The sequence below is a fragment of the Gekko japonicus genome, unplaced genomic scaffold (genome assembly GCF_001447785.1).
Source record: "Gekko japonicus isolate JY-2015 unplaced genomic scaffold, Gekko_japonicus_V1.1 scaffold10, whole genome shotgun sequence".
Taxonomy (NCBI): Eukaryota; Metazoa; Chordata; class Lepidosauria; order Squamata; family Gekkonidae; genus Gekko; species Gekko japonicus.
In genome coordinates, this window is record NW_015167526.1 from 2,965,673 (window position 1) to 2,992,608 (window position 26,936).

Below are 26,936 nucleotides of genomic sequence, written 5' to 3' on the forward strand. Positions count from 1 at the left end.
CCCCCCCCGCTTCCAAAACGGGGCGGGTGACGGGGGAGCGGGGGGGGGGGGGGAATGTTGAGGCCATGAAAGTTCCAAGAAGAGGCAGGAAGAGGGAAGGAACCCACGAACAAAGATCTGGGCCTTCCTCATCCTTAACAGGTGGAGAATTTCGCAAACGAAATTTTGCAGACTGAATTCTGGGGGGCCTCAACCAGTGTTCCCTCTAAGCCGTGGAGTCCTGTGAGCAAAAATCCTACTTGGTGAGCTCCTGGCATTAAAGTCGTGAGCGAGCGATTGGGCTACTGCATCAATTCGTTTGCTCTGAGCCCTCCTTCCTGAGGTGAGACAAAAGTGTGTGAGCTGGAGGCTAAAAAACTGTGAGCTAGCTCACATTCACTCAGCTTAGAGGGAACAGTGGCCCCTCAACAGCCCTGAGCTGGATGCCGCAGGCCGGCCTCATCTCCTCAGATCTCGAAGTGAAACAGGGCCGGCCCTGGTTGGTACTTGGATGGGAGACCACCAAGGAAGGAAGCCCAGGGTTGCCACGCAGAGGCAGGCAAGGGCAAAAACGCCTCTTGCCTTGAAAACCCGACGGGGCCTTCCGAGGTCAGCTGTGACTTGATGGCGTTCTCCACCCCCGAACAGCACAAACCCAGAAGGGGCTGGACTCTTCCCCTCATTACTTATTTTGCTCTACAAAGAAGAGGAAGAAGAAGAGGAGATTGGATTTAGACCCTCCCCTTCACTCAAGAGTCTCAGAGCGGCTGGCTGACAAACTCCTCTCCCTTCCCCTCCCCACAACAGACACCCTGCGAGGTAGGCGGGGCTGAGAGAGCCCTTGACAGAAACTGCGCTCTTTCAAGAACAGCTCTGACAGAACCAGGGCTATTTTGGGGCAGGAACGCACAGGAACGGAGTTCCGGCTGGCTCCCAAGTTGGCCACACCCAGCAGGAACTCATTAGCATAATAGGCCACGCCCAACAGCAGAAACTCATTAGGATTGGCTACATTTGGGGTGTGTGGCCTAACATGCAAAGGAGTTCCTGCTACATAAAAAGCCCTGGGTTTTGACAACAAACAAGGTAAACAGAATAAGAAGCAAAAGGTGGGTGTGGCTGGATGACCACACTTCTGGTAACATGGGAATGCGGCCTAATATGCTAACAAGTGGTGCAGTCAGGGGGTGTGGCCTAATATGCTAATGCGTTTTTGCTGCTGGGTATGGCCTATTATGCTAATGAGTTCCTGCTGGACTTTTTCTACAAAAAAGCCCTGGAAAGAAGTATGGCTTGCCCAAGGTCATCCAGCAGCTGCAAGTGGAGGAGGAGTGGGGAATCAAACCCGGTTCTCCCAGATTAGAGCCCGCGCACTTAACCACGACACCAAAACTTACATCCCACCTTTCTGCCCCCACTAAGGGCCATTTCATCCCATTCCTCCTTCACTGAGACATAAGCAAAGGGCTCTTGAACCCATGCCCCATGGCCACAAACGGTAGTGTGGCCTTTGCAACTGTTCTCAATGCCACCTCCTACCCATGCAAGCAAAGAATTAGGCAAACAAGACGAAGCCACCAAGGTGCCCAAAGGCTCTGCCAAGGGTTTGGCTTTTTCTCACCTGGGGAGAGAAAAGGTTAAGGAGCCCTTTGCTTGCAGCTTGTGTGGGGGGAGGGCAGGAGCTTCATTTTGCTGGCTGACTCTGTGCACAATTTGGCCAAGTGTCTTCATGTGCCTTTGTCCTGGGGGCACCCCACTTTGAAGCTGCTGGCACAGGAACTAGGGCTTTGGACCAGGAAAGAGCAGATGTGGCCCCCCTGAATGTGGGGTTCTATGCAGTGTTCCCCCTAAGCTGAGTTAGTGGGAGCCAGTTCACAGCTTTTTCGCCTCCAGCTCACACATTTTTGTCTCAGCTCAGGAAGGACGGCTCCGGAGCAAACTAATTTGTGCAGTAGCCAAATCGCTCGCTCACAACTTTAATGCCAGGAGCTCACAAAGTAGAATTTTTGCTCACAAGACTCCACAGCTTAGAGGGAGCATTGGTCGTATGAGGTCCAGACTTCATTTTGGGGTTCAGAGAGGGCATGCAGATTTTGCAATACCACCTTTTGGCGGCAGTCCAAACAGAAGCTCCCGATGTGAGAACCAGTGTTTGGACTGGACACCACTGCATGTCTTCTTGCAGGGGAAGTCTCCAGAGTGTGAGGATGTGAGATTCAGGGTGGTCCAAAGATTGTTTTGGGGTGCAACTTCTCCCCCAGTGCCAGCATGTGTGTTTGTCCTGGGGGCACCCCACTTGGAGCAACTGGCACAAGAACTGAGCTTTGGACAAGGAAACATCCATCCATACCTCCATTTGGAGGGCAGAGTATCCTGAAGGTGGGGGTGTATGATAGGTGGTGGTCCAGACCAATGTTCCCTCTAAGCTGTGGAGGAGTCTTGTGAGCAAAAATTGTACTTTGTGAGCTCCTGGCATTAAAGTTGTGAGCGAGCGATGTGGCTGCTGCATAAATCAGTTTGCTCTGGAGTCTTCCCTTCCTGAGCGAAGACAAAAATGTGTGATCCGGAGGCTGAAAAACGGTGAGCTAGCCCACAGTACGTCAGCTTAGAGGTAACACTGGTCCAGTCTTTATTTTGGGGGGTGCAGAGCTTTTAAATTGTCCTCAGTACTTGCTACGGGATTCTCAAACGAGGAACTAGGAAATACAAAGGAGGAAGTGGGAACCAAGTTCAGTCTTGTGTCTGAGAAGAAGGGTGGAAGGCGCGGGGGGGGGGGGACCTCTTTCCCCGTCGGCCGGCTAGCAGAAAGAGCACTTCTTCCCTCGGGCTCCGAAAACAAACAAGGGGGGGGGTAGGGATTCTTTCTGCACTGCATTTGCCTAAAAATAAACCCAAAATCTAGTTCTTGGACAGAAAGGGCTGCGAGGCAGATGGGCGCAGGAGACAATGGATTCTCTGGTGCCATCAAACCAGACGCACGAACACACTAGAGAGACCGTCTCTCTCTCTCTCTCTCTCTCTCACTGAGTTGTGAGGGGCAAAGTACATTCAGAAGCAGACAGGGATGTTAAGTCAGCCCTAAAAGCAAGACAACCCCCCCCCTTGAGCTCAGATCTGGCCCCCCACAGCACTGCCCACCCACCGGCCACGGGTGGCTGCACTTGCTCCTGCCCAAGAAGAGCTCTCCAGGGCCCCAGCCCTTTAAGAACATCCCCACGACTCAAAGGGCCGGTTTGCCCCTGCTTCCAGAGAGTCCCTCTGTGCCAATGCAGAAAGACGTCTGCACAACACGGAGGGGAAAGGGTTAATTATGCACTACTGTAGAGGGGACATAAGAACACAAAAAAAGCCAATGTTGGATCAGGCCAGTGGCCCATCTAGCCCAACACTCTGTCACACAGTGGCCAAAAATACCAGGGGCCATCAGGAGGTCCAGCAGTGGGGCCAGGACACTAGAAGCCCTCCCACTGTTGCCCCCCCCCAAGCACCAAGAAGACAGAGCATCCCTTGCCCCAGACCGAGAGTTCCTATCTATACCTTGTGGCCAATAGCCACCGATGGACCTGTGCTCCATATGTTTAGCTAATTCCCTCTTATAAGAACATAAGAGAAGCCAAAGTTGGATCAGGCCAATGGCCCATCTAGTCCAACACTCTGTCACACAGGGGCCAGATATACCAGGTGCCGTCAGGAGGTCCAGCAGTGGGGCCAGAGCTCCAGAATCCCTCCCACTGTTGCCCCCTCAAGCACCAAGAATACAGAGCATCACCTGCCCCAGCCTGTGAATTCCTGTCTATTTGTTGTTGTTCAGTTGCACAGTCGAGTCCGACTCTTCGCGACCCCATGGACCAGCTCCCGCCAGGCCCTCCTGTCTTCCACCGTCCTCTGAAGTTTGCTCAACTTCATGTTCGTTGCATTTATTACACTGTCTAACCATCTCATCCTTTGCCGTCCCCGTCTTCTTTGACCTTCAATCTATCCCAGCATCAGGGTCTTCTCCAGTGAGTGCTCCCTTCTCATTTGGCGGCCAAATCTATACCTTGTCTATACCTATCTATACCTTGTGGCTAAGAGCCACTGATGGACCTCAGCTCCATATGTTTATCCAGTTCCCTCTTGAACCCGTCCACCACCACCTCCTGTGGCAGTGAATTCCGTGTGTTCATCACTCTCTGGGTGAAGAAGGACTTCCTGTTATCTGTTCTAACCCAACCGCTCAGCAATTTCATGGAGTGCCCATGACACAGAACCAAGTCTGAGTCCAGGGAGCATCTTTAAGACAAACGAAGTATAATTCTGGGCTTAGGCTTTCGTGGGCAGGCCCACGTCTTCAGATAACTCTCACCATAGCAAGGTTTGAGTCCACTGGCACCTTGAGGTCTTATTCGAAGTGTAAGCTGGAGTGTGCCAGGCACAATTCTTCAGACACTTCTTTTGTCTGAAGGAGTGTGTTCTGCACAGGAAAGCTCACATTTTAAACTTCATTGGTCTTCAAGGTGCCACTGGACTCAAACTTCGTTCTGCTGCTTCACGCCAACACCCCCTGAATTTGCTCACCATAGTGCTTAGATCTCTCTCTCTCTCTCTCTCTCTCTCTCTCTCTCTCTCTCTCTCTCTGCTTCTCACAGATTATCCAACCAATTGCCAGCATACCGTTTTTGAACAACTGGAATCCTTCAGCTACATTGACCGATTTCTTCCCTCCCCAAACCAACCTCTTTCACACATTTTTTTTTAATATTATGGCCACCCTCCAGAGTGGTCCATCCAGCTCTTCCCTCCTGCCATTTTTCTTACCCTCACAACAACCCTGGAAGGTAGATCAGGCTGACAGACAGTGACGGGCCCACGATCACCCAGTGAGCTTTATGGAAACATTGATTTATTACTTCGATTTCGATCCCACCCCTCCCCACAAGCGGTCTCAGGGCGGGTTACAAAAATCACATTAAAAATCATGACTAACGTAACAATAAATAGAAGTGTTGAAACTTGGATCCCCCAGTCCGGTCCTCTAGCCAGTACACCCCCTGCTCCAAAGAAGACATAAAAACCGCTCGACCACGAGGTCAGAGTGAAGCGCTTTCTACAGAACTCCGGCAGAAGAATTCTGTTAACTGCACAAAGCCTGATTGGGATCTAAGATGATCTGATAAAAGAGGGACAAGAGTCATACAGCTCCGAGCTGCACAGATTAGCAAGGGGCAGGGTGTGGGAAAGCAGTCGAATTAGCCACGGTGACCCCAGGTACATCTGTTCCAGAAATATAATCTTGAGTTGCTGGCGTAATGCTGGAAATAGCACATTTCTGCTCGACCTGAAACTCGAGTGGTAGGAAAGGATGTAGGTATGATGAAATTAACAGGCAAAAGAACTGAAGAGAGGTGGTGCGCCTGTCCCTCCGGAGCGTGGCTGAGAAAGATTACCCGGAGAGACCCAACCAGTGTTCCCTCTAAGCTGAGTTGGTGTGAGCTAGCTCAGTTTTTTAGCCTCCAGCTCAACACATTTTTGCCTTAGCTCAGGAAGGAGGGCTCCAGAGCAAACTCATTTATGCAGTAGCCAAATTGTTTGCTCACAACTGTCATGCCAGTCGCTCACAAAGTAGAATTTTTGCTCACAAGACTCCACAGCTTAGAGGCAGCATTGGGCCCAAAATGACTCAAATGGCAATGTCCCACCAGATGACAAGACTAGAGTCTAGTAATCTAGCAGAGATCCAAAAAAGTGACGGATTTCATGCAGAAACAAGAAGACTTGGATTCCTCCCGCCAAGGTGGTATACTCTAAGTAAAAAGAGAAGAGAAGCATGGAACTTTGGGGAAAGGACCAGCACACGATGGGGCAGCGGCCACAGCTTTGGACAGCACAGTGGGGATTTGAACCCGGACTCTTCTGGTCCTGTACCATGACACTAACCACTACACCACACTGCCTCTCCGTTAAACTTCTCCCACCTCTTTGCTTCAACAGGTTTAGGAAGAGTATCTCAGGCCTAATGTCTCTTCACAAGCTAAAGAAACACACAGGTTGGGACCAGGGTTCCCAGCCTGTGCCCGATTCAGATCGTGACTGTGGCCCGTGTGGAGAAGGAGCCTCAGCCCCTCCTGCCATTTTTCTGACCTGAAATGATCCGGGGTGGGGAGTCACTACGAGGTCTTTTGAGAAAACTGATGAGCATACACACGGGTTCTTGCCAGTGGGCCATTTCAGATCAGGAAAATGGCACAGGGAGAAAGCTGAAGCCCCTTTTTCCACATGTGCCACACTTACGATCTCAACTGGCCACCACCTGAAAGTCATGAGTGGCTGTTCCACAGCATGCGGGGTAGGGGGCCCAACCAAACTGTGTCCTCCGTCATATGTGAAGAGGTCATCGGTTGCTCAGGGGCTTGCGATGGTCCTCAAACTGGACCCACCTCGAATTGGGCCAAACGCCAGAGCTGCAGGTGTAGGGTCAGATCTTTCCCCTGCCCCACCATGAACTTTGGCATACCAGGAGAGGGTATAAAAACAGAAGAACTGACCAGGCAGGTTTGGTACAAATGCAGTAAGGTAAAGGTTCCCTTGCTCGAAAGCCAGTCGAATCCGACTCTAGGGTTGCGGTGCTCATCTCCATTTCCAAGCCGAAGAGCCAGCGCTGTCCGAAGACGTTTCCGTGGTCATGTGGCTGGCATGACTAAACACCAAGGCGCACGGAACGCTGTTACCTTCCCACCGAAGTGGTACCTATTTATCTACTTGCAATTTCTTGCTTTCGAACTGCTAGGTTGGCAGGAGCTGGAACTAGAGATGGGAGCTCACTCCATCATGCGGCACGCTCGGGTCTCAAACTGCTGAAGTACTGACCTTCCACAGCCTGCAGTTCAGCATCTTAGCAGTACAGAGGACCAATTGTCTTAAAGAGCGTGCAGTTGTCTAGCCCAATGTCCTACCTATACAGGAAGAGATGGCAAACACAAAGCTCTGGAGCCCAATCCCAAACACACAATCACAAAGCTGGAGAAACGTCATGTCGGGGGGGGGGGGACAACAACCAGAAGAAACTTATTTATGCAAATAGGAATGAGCAGGAAGGAACCTGGAAAACGTAAGAGATGCAAGCTACCTGGACAACCAGTCTCCCTGAACAACTGGACAAGCAGTGACCTCTACATGAACACATCAGAAGAGCCCTGCTGGATCAGACCAGTGAGGGTCCACCTGGTCCAGCATCCTGTCTCACACAGTGGCCAGCCAGTTCCTCTGGAGGGCCAACAACAGGGCACAGAAGCCGAGGCCTTCATAAGAACATCAGAAGAGCCCTGCTGGGTCAGACCAGTGAGGGTCCAGCATCCTGTCTCACGCAATGGCCGAACAGTTCCTCTGGATGGCCAACAACAGGGCACAGAGGCTGGGGCCTTCCCCTGATGTTGCCTCCTGGCTCTGGGATTCAGAGGATTAGTGCCTCTCAATTTGGAAGTTCCCCTCAGTCACCATGGCTAGTAGCCATTGATAGTCTCACGGAGAATAAGTCTATCTCATCCCCCTTTAAAGCTGTTTATTCCTCACTAGATCCTCCGGCAGCAAATCCCACCTTTTAATCACTCCCTGTGTAAAGTGGTGTTTCCTTTTCTCCAAACTGAACCTACTGCCCGTCGGCTTCATTGGACGGCCTCGAGTTCTAGTATTTTGGGAGAGGGAGAAAAATACATTTGGGGTCAGCCCCCCCCCCCATTTTGTGCCTCCCCTGTGACTTAAGATCCACATTGAAAAGCGGTGCTACGGCAACATTCCCAGTTCTCAGTATGTATTCTTACTCACAGCCCACCTTTCTTTCTAAGACTCAGGACGGCTTACGATCTTTTAAAAAATGCAATAGGAACAGAGTGAGACAGGCAGGAAACGGTGTAATAAGCCGGGATCACGAAGCCAGAAAACACCGGATAAGACATGACAAATAAAAAAACGCAAGCTCTGAGCAAGCTTTTCTTCTGTCAGCTGGAAGACATGCTGAATTATGCCATATGGCAGGGTCAAATATTCCACTACGGCAGGGTCAAATATTCCACAGTGCTACTTCCATAACTGCCAGCGGATTACATGATTTGGAGCGTCGACTTTGTGTCCCGGGCCAGGGCTTGCAAACCTACCCGTGGGCATAGAGTCAAGGTTCCTTCTAGCTGCAAAGCCCAAAGCTGTGTGTGTGGGGGGGGTGGGGGTTCTTGTCTTGTCCTGTGATTTTTCTTTTCTTTCACCCGCTCCCCCCCCCCCCCACAGACTCTGGTGCTGAACTCCAGCAACACAGTTTCCAAAATAAGAAACTCGGTTCTTCGGCGATTAGTGCCAGGACCTGCGGTCGAGCCACTCCGCGTCCCCCCCTCCGCCCCCGGCTTTCCCGGAAATGACCAAGGATGGAAAAACGCTGCGGTTTAATAAATGACAAACCGAGCTCTTGACACATCTTGCCTTCCCTGGTTTCTCTTGCAAAATGTAGAAGGGGGCAGGGGGGGGCGGCTTCTCAGGAAAAATTGCGAAATCCCAATCCTGTGAACCTTCGAAGAATATCGGAACGGAGACTGGAGGGGTGACGGCTCAGATGACACAGGGCTCTTGCCTTGAAACGCTCCTTTCGGGGCTCTGGGCTGGCAAGGCGACAGAAAAAGAAACCCAGGCCTAGGTCACACGGAGAACTCGCCACGCTAAAGACACGAATGTCAGGTGGATTTGGGAAGGGTAGCGCACCCGTGGCCAACCCGTGGCATCCCGCCAAAGATGTGCAGTAAAAAAGTACCTTGGAAAGTGCACTAGTATTCGGAAAATGCGGGGCAGGGGCGGGCGTCTGATCGCAGGAGCGCTAGTATCCCGTGGCATCCGGCACCCATCCACGTCCCATCGCAAACCGGATGTTTTTCGTAAGTGCATACGCACAAACATGTAACTGAAAGCAGTGCTGCTCCACAGAACTGCGCATGCGCACAAACGCGAAACGCTTGCCGCGCCGCTTCTTTGCCACGCTCCAGCATCGCCGTGTGATTGCCAGCTAACAGCCTAAGCGCGAAGCCTTGGGGGACTGTGTGATCGGGCCACCGTGCTTTATTTTGCTCGGCGCCGAACAGCCACACATCCCCCCCCCCCCCCGCGCGTTATCTAGCCTGTGTGAGCGGGGCCCCAGATTTCCGCAGAGGGAATGGGCTACAAGACGCCCAGGTCGATCCTGGCCCTCTCGTGAGCATACTAATGCTCCCTCTAAGCTGTGGAGTCCTGTGAGCAAAAATTCTACTTTGTGAGCGACTGGCATTAAAGTTTTGTGAGCGAGCGGTTGGGCTGCTGCATCAATTAGTTTGCTCTGGAGCCCTCCTTCCCGAGCTAAGACAAAAAAGTGTGTGCCGGAGACTAAAAAACTGGGAGCTAGCTCACACTAACTCAGCTTAGAGGGAACACTGCACCCAATGTACCTGGTTGCAAACACCAGCTTGACACATTTGCACTTTTAGGAGTACATTTTAAAAACTGCAGTGCGCGAGGAAACCTGGGAGGGAGCATGTGATGGGGGCAGAAGACGGTGCTTGCAAGAACGGGAGGAGGCCTCATCTGAACCCAGAGGGTACAAATCCAGTCCTGAAAACCCTTTCCTGAAGTGTGCACGCATGCGAAAGCTTACACCCAGAATTAAACTTTGTTGGTCTTAAAGGTGCCCCTGGACCAATGTTCCCTCTAAGCTGAGTTAGTGTGAGCTAGCTCACAGCTTTTTAGCCTCCGGCTCACACCGTTTGGCCTTAACTCTTGAAGGATGGCTCCAGAGCAAACTAATTTATGCAGCAGCCAAATCACTGGCTCATAACTTTAATGCCAGGAGCTCACAAAGCCAGGAGCTCACAAAGCCAGGGAGCACTGCCCTGGACTCAAACGTTGTTCTCTTTGATAAGGATGATCAAACACGATTGGAAACTTATTCATTTACTTTATTTCTATCCTGCATTCCTCCCCCAGTGGGGACCCCAAAGTCGCTCCCCATCATTCTCCTCCGCTTTATCCTCACAACAACCCTGTGAGGCAGGTTAGGCCGAGAGCACGTGACTGGCCCAAGGTCACCCAGTGAGCCTCCATGGGCATGAGTGGGGATTCGAACGTGGCTTTCCAAGATCCCAGTCCGACACGTTAACCACTTTACCACGCTGGCTTGAAAGGGTTTCCAAAGTGTAGTGCTCAGCCCTGGGAGATACGCAGCAGTAACAGAGAAACGGAAGCCTCTGAACACGAGCAGAACGCATCCCCCAGCCCGCAAGAAGAAGAGATTGGATCTATACCCTACCCCTCACTGCCCGAAGGAGTCTCAGAGCGGCTTACAAACTCCTTTCCCTTCCCCTCCCCACGACAGACACCCTGTGAGGTGGGTGGGGCTGAGAGAGCTCTTTCGAGCACTGCCCTTGAGAGAACAGGTCTCAGAGAACTGTGACTGACCCAAGGTCACCCAGCTGGCTGCATGTGGAGAAGTGGGGAATCAAACTCGGTTCTCCCAGATTAGAGTCCGCCGCTCTTAACAACTACAGCAAACTAGCTCTCATAAGCACAGCGTGACTGGGAAGGTGACTCACCCAGCATCTCTCTCCCCTCTCTCTTTTTAAAAGAAGATAAAGAAGAAGAGTTAGATTTATACCCCACCCTTCACTCGGAGTCTCAGAGCGGCTTACAAACTCCTTTCCCTTCCCCTCCCCACGACAGACACCCTGTGAGGTCGGTGGGGCTGAGAGAGCTCTGACAGAGACTGCCCTTGAGAGAACAGCTCTGAGTGACTGACCTAAGGTCACCCAGCCGGCTGCATGTGGAGAAGTGGGGAATCAAGCTCGGTTCTCCCAGATTAGAGTCCGCCCTCTTAACCACTACACCAGGGAGGGCTTGGAGGACAGAGGGCCCATCTGAATGACCTCACAGACTCCCAGAAAAGAGTGTTGTCCAGAGATGTTGAAGAAAGGACAGCAGCCTGCTGAGGGATTCCACAAGACGCCACAGTGCCACTGATGCCTCAGGACTGTGCCTGTGCCCAAGGCGACTCACTCCCGCTGCACCCTTCCCAGCCAGCCAGAGCGTGTATGTGTGGGGGTAGACCCACGTGGGCCACGGGCAGGGAACTCACACCTTCATTTGACAAGGAAACATGAGCAAAGAGATCTGCTTTGGCCCCAGAGCCTTCTGGGTTGGTTCTTTACTCCTTTACCCAGTGGGTAATTAAACCGTGGAACTCCCCGCCACAGGAGGTAGTGATAGCCACCCGCAGAGATGGCTTTGAAAGGGGGTTAAGACAGATTTGAGGAGCAAAGGTCCATCGACGGCTGCTAACCACTGTGGATGAGGAGAGCCTCCACGTTCAGAGGCAGCAGACTTGACTATTCAGAGGCTGCCTCTGTTTATGAGACGGTGAGGGGGGAGCTTTGGGCACCTGCGGCTTTGTGTGCCTGTCTGGTCGGAGGGAGCCCTTTGCCCCATTCCACCACTGGTCTGGGGGGTTATTTTGTTCTCCAGAGACGCCCAGACCCAAATCTAGGGATCCCCGCTCGAGCCGGGTCAGCCACATGAACACACAAAGCTGCCTTATACTGAATCAGACCAGGTCAATATTGCCTACTCAGGTCGGCAGCCGCTCTCCAAGGTCTCAGGCAGAGGTCTTTCCCATCACCTACTGCCTGAGCCATTCAACCAGAGAGCCCGGGATTGAACCTGGACCTTCTGCATGCCAAGCAGATGCTCTACCACTGAGCCACAGCCCTGTCAGGGTCCTTAGTCGGGTTACACAACACAGGGCTTCATGAGAAGATAACTGTTTATTGGTAAATCCAGTACTAGAGACACGTGTACAGCTTGTGTCAGGAATGGCCGCCTATACAAGGGCCTCTGACTGATACTAGAATCAAACATCCCCCCAGTAAGCCTAAGCCAATGGATATATCTCGCGCGGGCGGGCAAAGCAAGCAGGCAAAGCAAAAAGCCGTTAACTTTCCCAGCTGAGTAAAACCGCAGCTGGAGCATCTACAAGGTCAAGCATAAGATAGCAAACAGTGGGTGAGCCAGGGAGAGCTGAGACAGAAAAACGAGAGGGCACCCCTCCACATTCCAGACTTATGACAGGGCTACCTGACAAGCCCCTCCCTTTCACCGCTCCTCTCCTGCCAGGGCGGGGCCATGACTCAGTGGCGGAACCCAGACTTTCCCCGCTAGAAGTCCCCAGGTTCGGTCCCTGGCAGTGCCAGTGAAAAACCACCTGCTCATGCGGGAGACTGTTGGGGAATTTCATGTCCAGGAAATTACCTGGAACCCCCACCAATGTTCAATGGGCTGGACTGGGACTGGCAAGATTGATTTCACAGAGAGGGACCACTGCATTATCCTCTATGAGACTAGTCCCCATAGGGTATAATGGAGAATCGACCTGTGGGTATCTGGGGCTCGGGGGGGCTGTTCTTTGAGCTAGAGGCACCAAATTATCAGCATAGCATCTGCTGCCTCTCCTCACCCCCCCCCCAAGTTTCAAAAATATTGGACCAAGGGGTCCAATTCTATGTGCCCCAAAAGAAGGTGCCCCCATCTATTATTTCCAATGGAGGAAAGGAATTTAAAAGGAACGCGGTCCCTTTAAATGTGAGGGCCTGAACTCCCTTTGGAGTTCAATCATGCTTCTTCCCTCCCCTCCCTTGGAGCCTCCTGGAAAGTCCCGTCCCCACCGACACTGGCTTGTTGGACAATGCTCCCTCTAAGCTGCGGAGGCTTGTGAGCAAAAATTCTACTTTTTTAGCTACTGGCATTAAAGTCGTGAGCGAGCGATCGGGCTGCTGCATCAATTAGCTCTGGGGCCATCCTTCCTGAGCTCAGGCCAAAAAAACCAGTGTGAGCCGGAGGCTAAAAAAACTGTGAGCTGGCTCACACTCACTCAGCTTAGAGGGAACGTTGCTGCCCGCCTCACCTGGCAACCCTGATCCAAGTCAAAATTTGGCCACATGTGACCGCCACGCCCAAGCAAATCCCCAGAAGGCGGCTGCCAGCCAGAGCGGGCGTGCGCCTCCACCCCCTCCCCGCGCTAAAACAGTTCCTTTTCTGTTGGGGGGGCGTGTGGTTTTGTTTTTAACCTAAAACCGGAAGCACGCAGAGCGCGCTCGGAGCCCTCCCCGGCGAAGGGGAAGGAGGGCAGCAAAGGAAAACATGGTTCCCCCCCCCCCCCATGAATGAAAGGCAGCCTCGCCGGAGGCCCTCTGTGTTCCATTCACAAAGGCCCCAGCCCCACGGGAACTTCCGAAGAAAGAGCAGAGCCAGGCCCTGTGGTTAGGCCTGAGAGAGAGAGAGAGAGAGAGAGAGAGAGAGGCGCAAGTGGAGGTTTTGCAGCCCGAGGAACAAAACAACATATCGGAAACGAGAGACAAGTTGCATTCCTACCCCCCCTCCCTCCATCATCCATTGCCAAGCACAAGCGCCTTCGCAGCCAACACAAGGACTCTCTGTGCACACCTTTCAGCACTAGTCGTTTGCAATGCTCCCTCTAAGCTGTGGAGCCTTGTGAGCAAAAATCCTACTTTGTGAGCTCCCGGCATTAAAGTTGTGAGCGAGCCACTTGGCTACTGCATCAATGGGTTTGCTCTGGAACCGTCCTTCCCGAGCGGAGACAAAAAATGTGTGAGCTGGAGGCTAAAAAACTGTGCGCTCCCTCGCACGGACTCAGCTTAGAGGGAGCACTGGTCGCTTGCAACCTTTGAGGGGAAAAGATGCACCCCTTTTTAGAGAGTCTCCAGCTGATCACCTAGAGGCGGGTCTGACTCACCCTAGGCGACCGGAGTCGGAAGGGCACCAGTTCTCTCACATGTCCTTCACTGCCCTTGATCTCATCCCTCTCCCTCCCGCTGATTCTCCAACCAAGCAAGCTTCCTAGATTGGAGACCCAGGTGGGCGGCCCTGTTGGTCTGAATCGGCAGAACAAAGTCTGAGGGCCAGGGGCACCTTTAAGACCAACAAAGTTTTATTCAAGGTATGCGTTTCCATGTTCAAGTACACTTCCTCGGATAAAGTGAAATCTGTACGTAGATCCAGAGGAGTACGCCGTGTTGGTCTGTTGCTGCAAAACAGTAAAAAGCCCAGTAGCACCTTTAAGACTAGCGAACTTTATCGCAGCATAAGCTTGCGCGAAACACAGCTCTCTTCATCTGCGGCCTCTCCCTACCTTGAAGGAAGGGAGGGAGAAGACACACGATAGCCGACAGAAACAGAATCGCTAGATTCAAGTCCAGGAGCCACCTGAGAGACCAACACAATCTTCGGGCGATGAGATTTAGAGAGTCAAACTCCCTTCTGCAGGTATGGCAGTGTGTGGGCCCGACTTGTACCCGACGAAGTGAGCTTTGACTATCCTACCCCGAAACTCTGGTTGGTCTCTTGACGTGCTCCCGGTTTCGAGGCCAACCATTCTACCGCAGACAGAACACAGACGCGGGGTAAGAAACTCCCTCTTTCTTTTCTGACTTCTCATCCTGAAGTAACATCTGGCTTAAACAAACGGTAAACATTTTTCCCCCTGGGAGATCCCAAGGTAGGTGGGGCTGAGGGAGCTCTCTCGAGGACTGCTCCTGAGAGAACAGCTCTGAGAGAACTTGTGACTGACCCAAGGTCGCACCAGCAGCTGCATGTGGAGGAGTGGGGAATCGAACCCGGTTCTCCCATGGCAGTGCTCTGGCCTAGAAGCTGACAAGGCACACCCGTCACCTCTGGAGGGGAGGAAGGGAACCCCACAGTGGGAATTAGCAACTCGGGCACCCCTTCAGCCAGCTCGGCTTCACCTGCGTTTGTGGAAGCCCCAAAGTCCCCCAAAGTGCAAGGCCGGGAGCCGCGGGTTTTAAAGCCAGGATCTCTTCCTTTGGAACTTGAGCTCCTCACTTTGGGTTTATCCTGGAAAATTTTTGCCTCCTGTGACATTTCCAGAACGAGTTCCCTGGAGCCGCTCCAAGAACTGGACTCGCTGAATCAGAGCCACACACTTTGCAAATCCCACGCATTCCAAACGCATTCAGAACTTGACCCCAATCCACACCGCAGGACAGCTCAGGGAAGAAGAGAAAGAAGAGGAGGAGGAGGAGGAGATTGGATTTATATCCTACCCTTCACTACCCAAAGGACTCACAGAGTGCTCTACAATCTCCTTTCCCTTCCCCTCCCCACAACAGGCACCCTGTGAGGTAGGTGGGGCTGAGAGATCTCTCTCGAGAACAGCTCTGAGAGAACTTGTGACTGACCCAATGTCACACCAGCGGCTGAATGGACCAAAACTGATGGTCTGAGTCGGGGTTCCCCAACGTGGGACCCACCACTACTTCTCCTGGCACCCACTCAATGGGTGAGGCCATCGTTCGGCTTCATGGCTACTGGCAGCCCTCAGTCAAATGACAAGATTTTCTCCCACAGCTGTAGCAGCAGCTGCAGCCAATGGGGGACCAGGAGGGCTGAGATTCCGTTCCCCCCATTGCTTTCTCCCCCCCCACCACCACCACCTTGGGCTCGCCTTCATTTCTTTTTATCCCCCTTCTGCAATCCTTTGCAAAGCAAGGATGGCGACAGTGTTTGGCTCTACCTCTTGGGGCGGCCATTTTGGGGTTGGCTCTGCCTCTTCCGGCAGCCATCTTGGGGGAGGGGGGTGGCAAAAGATTCGGGACCCCTGGTTCAAGTTTAGAGCACGTGACCACAGCAAGCACCCCCAATAGTCACCAACACCATCCTGACACCTTTTTACCACAGGAAACAGCCAACTGGTGCATCATATACTGATCTCCAAGCACCTCGGCACCAAACTGTTTGTGCCATCAGACACAAGGAATCAGTCAAACAGACCAGAATCTGGGAGACCCAGGTCAAAATCCCCACTCTATTCCTCTGGGTGACTGTCAGCCAGACCCGCCCTCTCAGCCTAACCGACCTCACAGGGTTGTTGTGAGAAACGTTCCCTCTAAGCTGAGTTAGTGTGAGCGAGCTCACGGTTTTTTAGCCTCCGGCTCACACGTTTTTGTCTTCGCTCAGGAAGGATGACCCCAGAGTAAACTGATTCATGCAGTAGCCAAATCGCTCCCTCACAACTTTAATGTCAGTAGCTCACAAAGTAGGATTTTTTGCTCACAAGACTCCACAGCTTAGAGGGAGCATTGGTTGTGAGGACAAAAAAAGAGGAAGAAGAGACTGGATTTATACCCCGCCCTTCCCTACCAGAAGGTGCCTCAGAGCGGCTTACAGTCTCAGGTGCAGCTGTGCCCTGTGGACTTTCCCTTATGGGGAAAAAAAATCCCCTTTTCCTTTCCACGCTGGAACTGTGCATCCTCCTGAGAGGGTCTGGGAGCCAGTTTGGTGTAGTGGTTAAGTGCGCAGACCAATGTTCCCTCTAAGCTGTGGAGTCTTGTGAGCAAAAATTCTACTTTGTGAGCTACAGGCATTAAAGTTGTGAGCGAGCAATCTGGCTGCTGCATAAGTTAGTTTGCTCTGGAGCCATCCTTCCTGAGCTAAGACAAAAAAGTGTGAGCCAGAGGCTAAAAAACTGTGAGCTAGCTCACACTAACTCAGCTTAGAGGGAACACTGGCGCAGACTCTAATCTGGGAGAACCGGGTTTGATTCCCCACTCCTCCACTTGCAGCTGCTGATGTGACCCTGGGTCAGTCACAAGCTGGCACAGCTGTCCTTGAAAAAGAGCAGTTTCTGTCAGAGCTCTCTCAGCCCCACCCACCTCACAGGGTGTCTGTTGTGGGGAGGGGAAGGGAAAGGAGTTTGTAAGCCGCTTTGAGACTCCCTTGGGTAGTGAAGGGCCATGGGGTATAAATCCAATCTCTTCTTCTTCTTCTCCCCATGTGCAGATGCCTCCCCTCCCTTGACAAGGCAGACCCAAGGCAGGATGTCCGCTGGGAGCCCTGCCCGTGCCCCGTGCATGTGAGCCACAGCTCCAGAGCTCTTGGCGCGCATGCCAGCCTCCAACCGCCCCGGGAGGAAGTGCTGAATCAGAACACCAATTCGCAAGTTCACCTATACAGCAAGTTTCAGGCGCCCGCCCCCCACCCGCCATTCCCCAAGTCAATCTGAGCACATTTCTCTAACCACAACAGCTGAGTCAAACCATGCACGCTCTAGTGACAAGGGTGGGGGAGGGGGGTGTTTCTTTTTTGGGAGGGGGGGTTGTTCCTCCTCTCCTTTTTTAAAAAAAACAAAACAGAACAGAACACCCCTGAAGTACCAAAGAAGAACAGTTGCATTCAAAGAATGTCGCCTCTTCCGGAAGACGCTCATATCCGATGCAGCTCCGCGAATCTATATTTAGCTCGGAGGGGGGGAGAGAGGAGAAACAGAGGGCCGATCCAAAGCGCCAGCACGCACCGAGTTTAAATTCAGTCCCTGTTCCCGGCCTTCTATTCATTGTAAGCCCGTGTGCACGCCTCATGAATAAGATTTCTGTTTAACGTCCCTGGGGTCCCGAAAGACGGGGGACGGCAGAAGAGGGCGCGTACATTTTTATACTCGAAAGAGACCGCCTGCGCCGGTTCTGCTCGACGGTGCCCCCGTGCCCAGCAGCTGCAGGGAGGAGATGCAATGCCCACTAGCAGCCAGGAAGGGCACACCTCATTTCGCACAGTTAAAACCCACAGAGAGCTCTGCGGGCTATCTGCCGTCCTGGTAAACGGAGGGAAAAGTTAAAGCTTTCGGCTCCTGTGCGGTTTCTCTGGACACCGCCCAGGATAGAGAGAGCGAGAGAGAGAGAGAGAGGAAGAGTGTTTGGCTGCCTTTTCAGAGGATGCCTGGAGTCTCTAGCAGGGGCCAAATTCTGCAGACGCGGGGCACCGTGCCAGCCACGGAGGAAGAGGGAGCTCAGTATTTGCCTTTGAATAGTTCATCCTCCGTCTAAGCCAAGCCAAATGACTGGAGCCACCAGAATTCAGGGAACTTCCAGCTAACTGGGAAGTCTCAGGCGGGCAGAAGGGAACCCTCTTCAACACCACCTCCAGCCATGGCGGGCAGAGGGCACGGTTTCCCTCCCCTTGCGAGCTTGATTCCTTTGAAATGTAGAACAGCTTTAGAGTCCCCTGGCCAGTGTTCCCTCTAAGCTGAGTTAGTGTGAGCTAGCTCACAGTTCTTTAGCCTCCGGCTCACACATTTTCGCCTTAGCTCAGGAAGAAGGGCTCCAGAGCAGTGTTCCCTCTAGCTTGAGTTAGTGTGAGCTAGCTCACAGTTCTTTAGCCTCCGGCTCACACATTTTTGCCTTCGCTCAGGAAGGAGGGCACCAGAGCAAACTAATTTATGCAGTAGCCAAATCGCTCGCTCACAGCTTGAATGCCAGTCGCTCACAAAGTAGAATTTTTGCTCACAAGACTCCACAGCTTAGAGGGAGCATTGCCAGTGGCGCCTTCAACACCGACTAAGTTTTATTCAAGGTATGAACTTTCCTGGGCACGCACACTTTTTCAAACACACTGGAAGGAAGGTAAGGTTCAAACTCATGTTCAGCCCATCTATACGTTTGAAGCTTACCTTCCTTCCAATGGGTCTGAGGAAGCGCGCGCGCGCACGGAAGCTCAACACCTTGAATCAAACTCTGTTGGTCTTAAAGGCACCTGTCTGGACTCTAAACTTGCTCTACCCCTTCAGACCGACACGGCCAACCACCTGGGTCCTTTGAAATGTGATCTGGAGAGGTGTTTTACAGATACTGCGGCCTGCCCCAAAGACAAATCAGTAGGTTCTAGACCAAATCAACCCAAAAAAACAAGGGGGGAAATCTAAGCCAACAAAGCACAAACCTCCAAAGGAAGTTTAGAAAACTAATTGAGGGCCAAAAGTTAAAAACAGAAGTAAGTGTACAAAAGAGTGTGTATTACAAAGACATATAAAAACCTAGTAGGGGCCCAATAAGAAGAGAAGAAGAAGAGAAGAGATTGGATTCATACCCCGCCCTTCACTACCCAAAGGTGTCTCAGAGCGGCTCACAAACTCCTTTCCCTCCCCCTCCCCACAACAGACACCCTGTGAGGTAGGTGGGGCTGAGAGAGCTCTGACACAAACGGCTCTTTTTCCAAGAACAGCTCTGACAGAACCATGGCTTGCCCAAGGTCATCCAGCCAGGTGCAAGTGGGGGTGTGGGGAATCAAACGTGGTTTTCCGGGATTAGAGTCCGTGCACTTTAACCACTACACCAAACTGGCTCTAAATTTTTATCTTTCTGTACAGCATTTCAATTTTGGTCTTATTTTACTTATTTATTTCTTATTTATTGTTAATTGCCTTACATGTGTTACAGGGACTCTGTCGCTTGTTATATTTTGCACGATTTCACCTCTGAAGAAGGTGCTCGTGAGCCGAAACGCGTCAGGTCATACACAACATACACAACTCTTTTGTGTGTTATTTGTAACTTTGTACATTTTATGAGGCTTTATTTGGGCCCCTGCGAGGTTTTCATATGTCTTGGTCATAAACAGTCTTTTGCACACAAAAGTTTTTAACTTTTGGCCCTCAATTAGTTTTCTAAACTTCCTTTGGAGGTGTAGACCAAATCGAGGCTGAACTCTCCCTAGAAGTTAAAATGACTAAACTGAGGCTGCTGTACTTTGGCCATATTACGGGAAGAGGAGACTGAGTGGGGAAAAACAAGAATGCCAAACAGACTCAAAGGCAGCGGGAAAAGAGGAAGACCCAACAGCAGATGGGTTGACTCAACCCGGGAAGCCACAAAAGACCTCCGTCTGCAAGGCCTGAGCCAGGCTAAAAAGGTAAAGGTTCCCTTGCTCGAAAGCCAGTCGAGTCTGACTCTAGGGTTGCGGTGCTCATCTCCGTTTCCAAGATGAAGAGCCAGCGCTGTCCGAAGACGTTTCCGTGGTCATGTGGCCGGCATGACTAAACACCAAGGCGCACGGAACGCTGTTACCTTACCACCGAAGTGGTACCTATTTATCTACTTGCCATTTCTTGCTTTCGAACTGCTAGGTTGGCAGGAGCTGGGGCCAGAGATGGGAGCTCACTCCGTCACGTGGCACTCGGGTCTCGAACTGCCAAACTAACGACCTTCCGGTCTGCAGTTCAGCATCTTAACCACTTGAGCCACCACGGTCCCTTCTTCCTCCAGTCTAGTAAAGGTAAAGGTTCCCTTGCTCCAAAGCAAGTCAAATGACTCTAGGGTAAAGCCAAAGAGCCAGCGCTGTCCGGAGACATTTCCGTGGTCATGTGGCCGGCATGACTAAACACCAATGCGCACGGAACGCTGTTACCTTCCCACTGAAGTGGTACCTATTTATCTACTTGCAATTTCTTGCTTTTGAACTGCTAGGTTGGCAGGAACTGGAACTAGAGACAGGAGCTCATTCCGTCATTCGGCAACTCGGGTCTCGAACTGCTGAACTGGTGGCCCTTAAGTTGGAAGAGACCTGCTGGCACTTAATACCCACACAAGGTACAATGCTCCTCTCCGGGGAGGGGGTGTCTGCTCCCCCACCCTCCAGGATGGGTCTGTTTCACTTTTGGCCATTCAGAAACTCAAGGCTGCCTTGCCTTAGTGTCTCCCCCGGTAAACATTATCCAAACCCCTTGCACACAGGGAAGAGAAACAAACCATCTGCAGTGTCGGCCCCCGCCGCCTGGCACAGGGGCCAATCCAGGCACTGCGCTGCATCAGACCTCCCCTGAGTTGAGGCAAACTGTCGGGAACACACGATTTGGTGGGGCGGGTGGGCATCTTATAGAAGACCTCCAAGTAACTTGTAGGGAGGTTCCTCCCCTTTCTCCAGGGAACCTGCTCTAGAGTGCCTCCAGTTATAAAGGCTAAAGGTCAAGGTTTCCCTGCCAGTCGAATCTGGCTCTAGGGATGCGGTGCTGATCTCCGTTTCCAAGCCGAAGAGCCAGCGCTGTCCGAAGACATTTCCGTGGTCATGTGGCCGGCATGACTAAACGCCAAGGCGCACGGAACGCTGTTACCTTCCCCCCAAAGCGGTACCTATTTATCTCCTTGCAATTTCTTGCTTTCGAACTGCTAGGTTGGCAGGAGCTGGGGCCGGAGACGGGAGCTCACTCCGTCACGCGGCACTCGGGTCTCGAACTAGCCAAACTACAGACCTTCCGGTCTGCAGCTCGGCATCTTAACCTCTGAGCCACCGCGGTCCCTTCTTCCTCCAGTTCTACACCGAGATAATCCTTCCTTAAAGACCTGACCTGCCCCACAAAGCTTGATCCAACTTAATTGGTGTGTCTTCCCAACAGAGAATCATGTGTGTTGTAGTTTTGTGAAGTCGGCAAGGATTCCTTTCTCGAGAACCCCACAACCCCTGTTCTTAGCGTTTATGTTCCATGGGTGATTTATTTCATTATTATTATTTTTTTGGTCTCTGTGTGTGGCTTCTTTGCTGGCATAGTGCTTTTCTCCAGTTTTGAATTTCTGTGGTCACAAGGGTGCGAGAAAGAGGCGCTACGATGTATTACAATTTTTAGTGACTGAACAGTCATTTTAGATTTTTCTGTATCTCTGTTCGGAAGCCGCTTTGAGTCCTGTGTTCCTGGAGAGAAGTGGCACATGCCCCCGCCAAATACATAAACAGAAGTCATCGGTCCCAAGGGCCACCGCCACGCCCTACGGCAGCCAATCCCGCCACTGAAACGACGCATTATGTACAGAACTATTTCTCTTTTTCCTAAAAAGAAAGGACTTCTCTACAGTGCGTGGCTTCTTTGCTGGCACTGTGTTTTTCTCCAATTCTGATTTTTTGTGGCAACGAGGGTGCGAGCAAGAGGTGCTATGACGTACTACAATTTTTAGCGACTGAACAGTCATTTCAGATCTTTCTGCATCTCTATTCGGAAGCCGCTTCGAGTCCTGTGTTCCAGGAGAAAAGCGGCCTGTGCGTCTGCCAAATACATAAACAAAAGTCATTGGTCCTAAGGGCCATCGCCATGCCCTACGGCAGCCAGTCCCGCCACTGAAACGACGCGTTATGTACAGAGCTATCTCTCTTTTTCCTAAAAATAAAAAAAGGACTCGTCTACAGTGCCCGATCTTGCAGTGAAGGGAGTACGAACGCTCAGGAGGATGTGGAAGTGTTTCAAGCGGCGGAAGCCCCACGCAACACAAAAAGGACCCTGATGAATGTTCTACCTGGGGCCAAGCTTTTCTGGCAGCTTAGCCCCACCTCTATTTATTTATTTATTATTAGATCTATAGCCCGCCCTCCCCGCAAGCGGGCTCTGGGCGGCTCACAGATAGGGCATGTCTGCCAATAGTTAAAACAATTAAAAACAAGACAAAACAATCAAGCAACAATACAAAGTGCTCAAGATGTTTCAGGAAAGCCTTCCGTAACAAGATGGCATCCTGGGGACCGCAGTCCCCAGTCAGTGGTATCAGAACCACGCAGCGCTGTAGTTCATTTAACACAGGGCCATCTCACCCCCCGCTGTTACCCAACTCAGCTGGTTGTGGTGGTGGAGACAGTGGTGGAAGCAGTGGCGGCTCCTACTCGAAAGCCTGGCGGAAGAGCTCCGTCTTGCAGGCCCTGCGGAACAGGCTTCTCAAGCCTGACAAGCAACTGCTCCCTGCTTCCGCGCGCCTTACAAGCCGGCGCCAGCGTATGGTCAGGCAGGGCGGCTGCCGGTGCCCAGAGATCCTGGCAGGGCCCATTTCTGCTGCCCTCTTCCCTGCCTGCTCACCTGCGAGTGCTCTACCACTCACGCGCCCAGGTCCACCCACAGCCCTTTGCCTGTCGGGAAAGGGCTGTGGGTGGTGAGGATGGCCATGTGCCCGGGCAGTGGGAGGGCCCGTGAGCAGACCAGGGAAGGATGCCCATGTAGGGTGAGTGGGCTTGAAGGGAGCCCCCTGGGAGCTCTCTGCCCGCTGCGCCCCCGCCCCCAGATTCTAGAACCGGCACTGGTGCCTTACCCCAGGGCCTTAGCAGCCGGCCTTCCAGCAGCTTCGGAAGCCGTACGAGGCCAGCTTTGGGTAAGCCCTGGAATGGCAGAGTCAGCCGATTTGAAATACCTGGCTGGAAGAGGTGGACATGGAACCGCATCTGGGCTGAGATGTTCGACTGCTGGCTGCGCATTCAGGTGTGTAAATAGCTTCTGAGCGGCGCTTTATACAACAAGACCAACAAATACAGAAACGACTACATGAGCAGGCCGGGCCGCTCGCTGGCAGCCGCCTCCCTCGCTTACCTTGGGGGGATCGAAGAGTTCCAAGACGTCCTCTCCGCTGCCCGCTTTCCGCAAAACCAGCCGGCACCTCTGCCAGCGCATCCCGCAGTCCATGGTGGCCTCGGTCACCGTCCAGTACCTCAGGTGGCCCTCCTTCCGCACTTCGAGGGCCTGGTCTCGCGAGAGGGACCACGGGAGGATCTTCCAGGCCAGGCCCGGCTTCAAAACGGAGTCCGGCGCTTCTCCTTCGGCGGGGCTGGGCTCCGAGGGCCTCCGGCGGAAAAAGTTCCGCAAGCTCCTCCTAAGCCGGTCGAGGGAAAAGTGCCTCCTCACGGCCGACGAAGTCCCCGTAGGCTCCTCAGGTTTTGGCAGGCCGCCGGGGCCGGCCTCGGTCATTCTGTCCGCCTGGTCGGCCAACTCCACCTCGGCCTTGGGCACGCCTGTCCCCGAGGAGCCGTCAGCGTGCCGGCAGCCCGTCTCCCGATAATCCCGCGCCCTGCTGAAGGGCAGGACGCGGAACTGGCTCATGACGGACGTCTCCTTCACCTCGTGGCGGAAGTACTGCTGGAAGAGGTCGGCGAACTGCAGGGAGAAGTTCTCCGCCGCCAGGACTTCATGCTGGGGGTTGTCGTGGATGAAGAGGAGGTACTTGCAGGCCAGCTCCTTGGCGGTGGAGATGGCGTGACGCTCGCAGAACTCATGCCAGCCGCCGGGGGGAGGGGGCTCGCCTGGCGGGACGATGTGTCCATTCATGGCAGGAACTGGAGATGTTCAGGGGCTCTGGAAGAGACAAAGAGGGAGGAGATGTGGCATCGGAAGGGTGGGGGGGAGGGCAAAAGGGAAAGGCTGAGGCCCGGCAGCCCCCAAAGCTGGGCTAAGCCACAAGCAGGAGTTTCTCGGACGGGACAGTGGGGACCAACGTTCACTGGGAGCTCTGGTCTTGAGGGCCTCCTCTCGGAAGACACACTTTCTGGGTTAGCCCCCCTGCCAGTGTAATGGGGCAGGGAGGCTTCCGGTGCACACAGTTCATGCAAAAGCCATCGATCGCACCCGAGAGCTCAAATTTCTCCTGCAGCCCCAGGCAGGACTTTGACCTGAGTCCAGTGTTCCCTCTAAGCTGAGTCCGTGTGAGCCAGCTCACAGCTTTTTAGCCTCCGGCGCACAGGTTTTTTGTCTCCGCTCAGGAAGGATGGCTCCAGAGCAAACTGATTTATGCAGCAGCCAAATTGTTCGCTCTTAACTTTAATGCTGGTAGCTCACAAAGTACGATTTTTGCTCACAAGGCTCCACAGTTTAGGGGGAGCACTGGTGTGTTCCCTCTAAGCTGAGTTAGTGTGAGTCAGCTCACAGCTTTTTAGCCTCCGGCGCACAGGTTTCTGTCTCCGCTCAGGGAGGGTGGCTCCAGAGCAAACTGATTTATGCAGCAGCCAAATTGTTCGCTCACAACTTTAATGCCGGTAGCTCACAAAGTACGATTTTTGCTCACAAGACTCCACAGCTTAGAGGGCGCATTGGTGACAACCAGTGTTCCCTCTAAGCTGAGTTAGTGTGAGCCGGCTCACAGCTTTTTAGCCTCCAGCGCACAGGTTTTTGTCTTCGCTCAGGAAGGACGGCTCCAGAGCAAACCAATTTGTGCAGCAGCCAAATCGCTGGCTCACAACTTTAATGCCGGTAGCTCACAAAGTACTATTTCTGCTCACAAGACTCCACAGCTTAGAGGGAGCATTGATGGCGACGCCTGACACCTTGCTTTTAAAACAACTGACAGACAGATTTAGCCCTGTCTACTTGGCTCTGAGCTGCGGTGGCTCAAGTGGTTAAGACGCTGAACTGCAGGCTGTGGAAGGTCAGTAGTTCAGCAGTTCAAGACCCGGGTGCCGCAAGACAGGGTGAGCTCCTGTCTCTAGTTCCAGCTCCTGCCAACCTAGCAGTTCGAAAGCAAGGAATTGCAAGTAGATAAATAGGTACCACTTCGGTGGGAAGGTAACAGCGTTCCGTGCGCCTTGGTGGTTAGTCATGCCGGCCACATGACCACGGAAACGTCTTCGGACAGCGCTGGCTCTTCGGCTTTGAAACGGAGATGAGCACCGCAACCCTAGAGTCGGATTCGACTGGCTTTCGAGCAAGGGAACCTTTACCTTTACCTTACTTGGCTCTGAAGCCCCACTGCAAAAAAATACCACTGCTGAGCATATTTTCCAGGGTGGTGGTGGTGGTGGGGTCCCCTTAATGGATTTTTCCATGCCCCCTCCCCAACATTTCACAGATTTCTGCAAAGCCCGATACAGAACAGGAAGGCCAGCGTCTCCCCAAATCTCATGACAAATTACACACTAAAACCTGGGCGAGGAAGCCAACGGCCGGCTTTCCTCCCCAACGCTGCACCCTCTGGCCCGGAGGCCAGCAGTTTTTCTTCAGCTCCTTTTCCCTTCTGCAAAACATTTTATCGTCGCCCTGCATGCAGCTCAGACAGGAAGCAGGTTCGTTGCTCGCTGCCACGAAGGGCGTTTTGGCCTCTCGCTTTGGAAACACGCTCAGGAACTTCCTTATTAAAGCTGCTGCGAAAAGGCCAACACGGAGAGGGAGTTCTGGAGGAGCCCCTCCCGAAACAAGGGCTCTTGATGATTCTACGAATAATTCTATAATGCACATTCAGGCCACACAAATGCACTTAGAGACTTGTGCACTCAACACAGGGCTGGGGGGGGGGCTACATGTGCGCCCGCTTCCTTTCGACGGCGGACGGCCAAAATCAAAACTGTGACGGCATTTCCCCAAGGGAACGAAAGCTAAAACTTGGGACACCTGCGGCTCCAAACAACCGGATTCCTAGAAAAGTTGGGAAACAGCAAGAACAGAAAGCACCATCGCCCTTGAAACTTGAGATGCAAAATCTGTCTGCTAAGAGTGGCCAGAGCTCAGGGAAAAGCACGCCGGGGGCACAGGTGGAAACAGAACTTCACGCCGGGAGAGTTTTCTGTTCGCATGCCCGATGCCGCCTCCGATAGCACACAGACACACGTTGTTGTTTTGTCAAAAATGGCTACTGCGTGCCTGAAAGACCTCCCTCTCATTCCGTAGTGCCACGGAACGTTCACAGAGATTGCACCTCTGATGGGGAAGGGTCAGTCAACTGCTGCAGCTTTGGGGACGCACGCAACTGACGGGTGGGCCTGAGAGAAAAATCTGCACACGGGGATTTGGGAGAGGAAGAGTTATGTGCTACTGAGCAGAACCAGAGGACCTGGTGTGAGCCTGGAGCTGAGGGGGGGGGGGAACGGGAACCGCCAGGCGGCAGACCCCCCCCAGCTGGAAAGGGCGGGGAGTTGGTGGCTGAAGCAAGCAGGGAGGTTAGAAAGCCAGACACTGTGAGAAGCAAAAACTGGAAGGCCTAAAGAGGATCCTGCTTTGAGGACAAGGAACCAACATTTGCACGTTTGTCAGTAGCAAGCGGCGCAGAAATGCTGGAGGGGGCGGGGAACGGTCAGACAGAGAGGCGACGGGCACCTCCCAATCTTCTCCCAAGGCCGCAGCTGCTGCCCTCCAAAGAGCAGGTGGTGTTTGGAACGAAGTGCAACCGCAGCGCTCGGGGAAAACATCACAAGGCCGAGACTTCCCCGAGGAAGCCCACGAACGTGCTTCGCTGCGGCCGTCCCGGGCGCTCGCCCCCAAGGGGGCCCCCTGCCTCCGGAGCCTATCAGTGCCACCAGCCTGTGGATGACTCAGCACCCTCGCTTCCTTCCACGCACCGTTCTCCTGCGGGCCGCGGCTGCCAGAAAACCAGGGCCTGTGGAGAGTGCGCAACTAT

The 26,936-nt window shown here is 53.0% G+C and overlaps 1 protein-coding gene across 1 annotated transcript in view; it reads right to left on the reverse strand.

Annotated features, from left to right (window-relative positions):
* The window catches only part of SH2B3 (SH2B adaptor protein 3), a 102,887-nt gene that overhangs the window by 66,710 nt on the left and 9,241 nt on the right, over positions 1–26,936 (reverse strand). Inside the window, exons 2-3 of the mRNA XM_015413218.1 lie at positions 26,764–26,897; positions 23,150–23,889 (exon numbers count right to left, since the gene is read on the reverse strand). Coding sequence (XP_015268704.1) covers positions 23,150–23,889; positions 26,764–26,897 — 874 coding nt within the window. The remainder of the gene's footprint in view (positions 1–23,149; positions 23,890–26,763; positions 26,898–26,936) is intronic.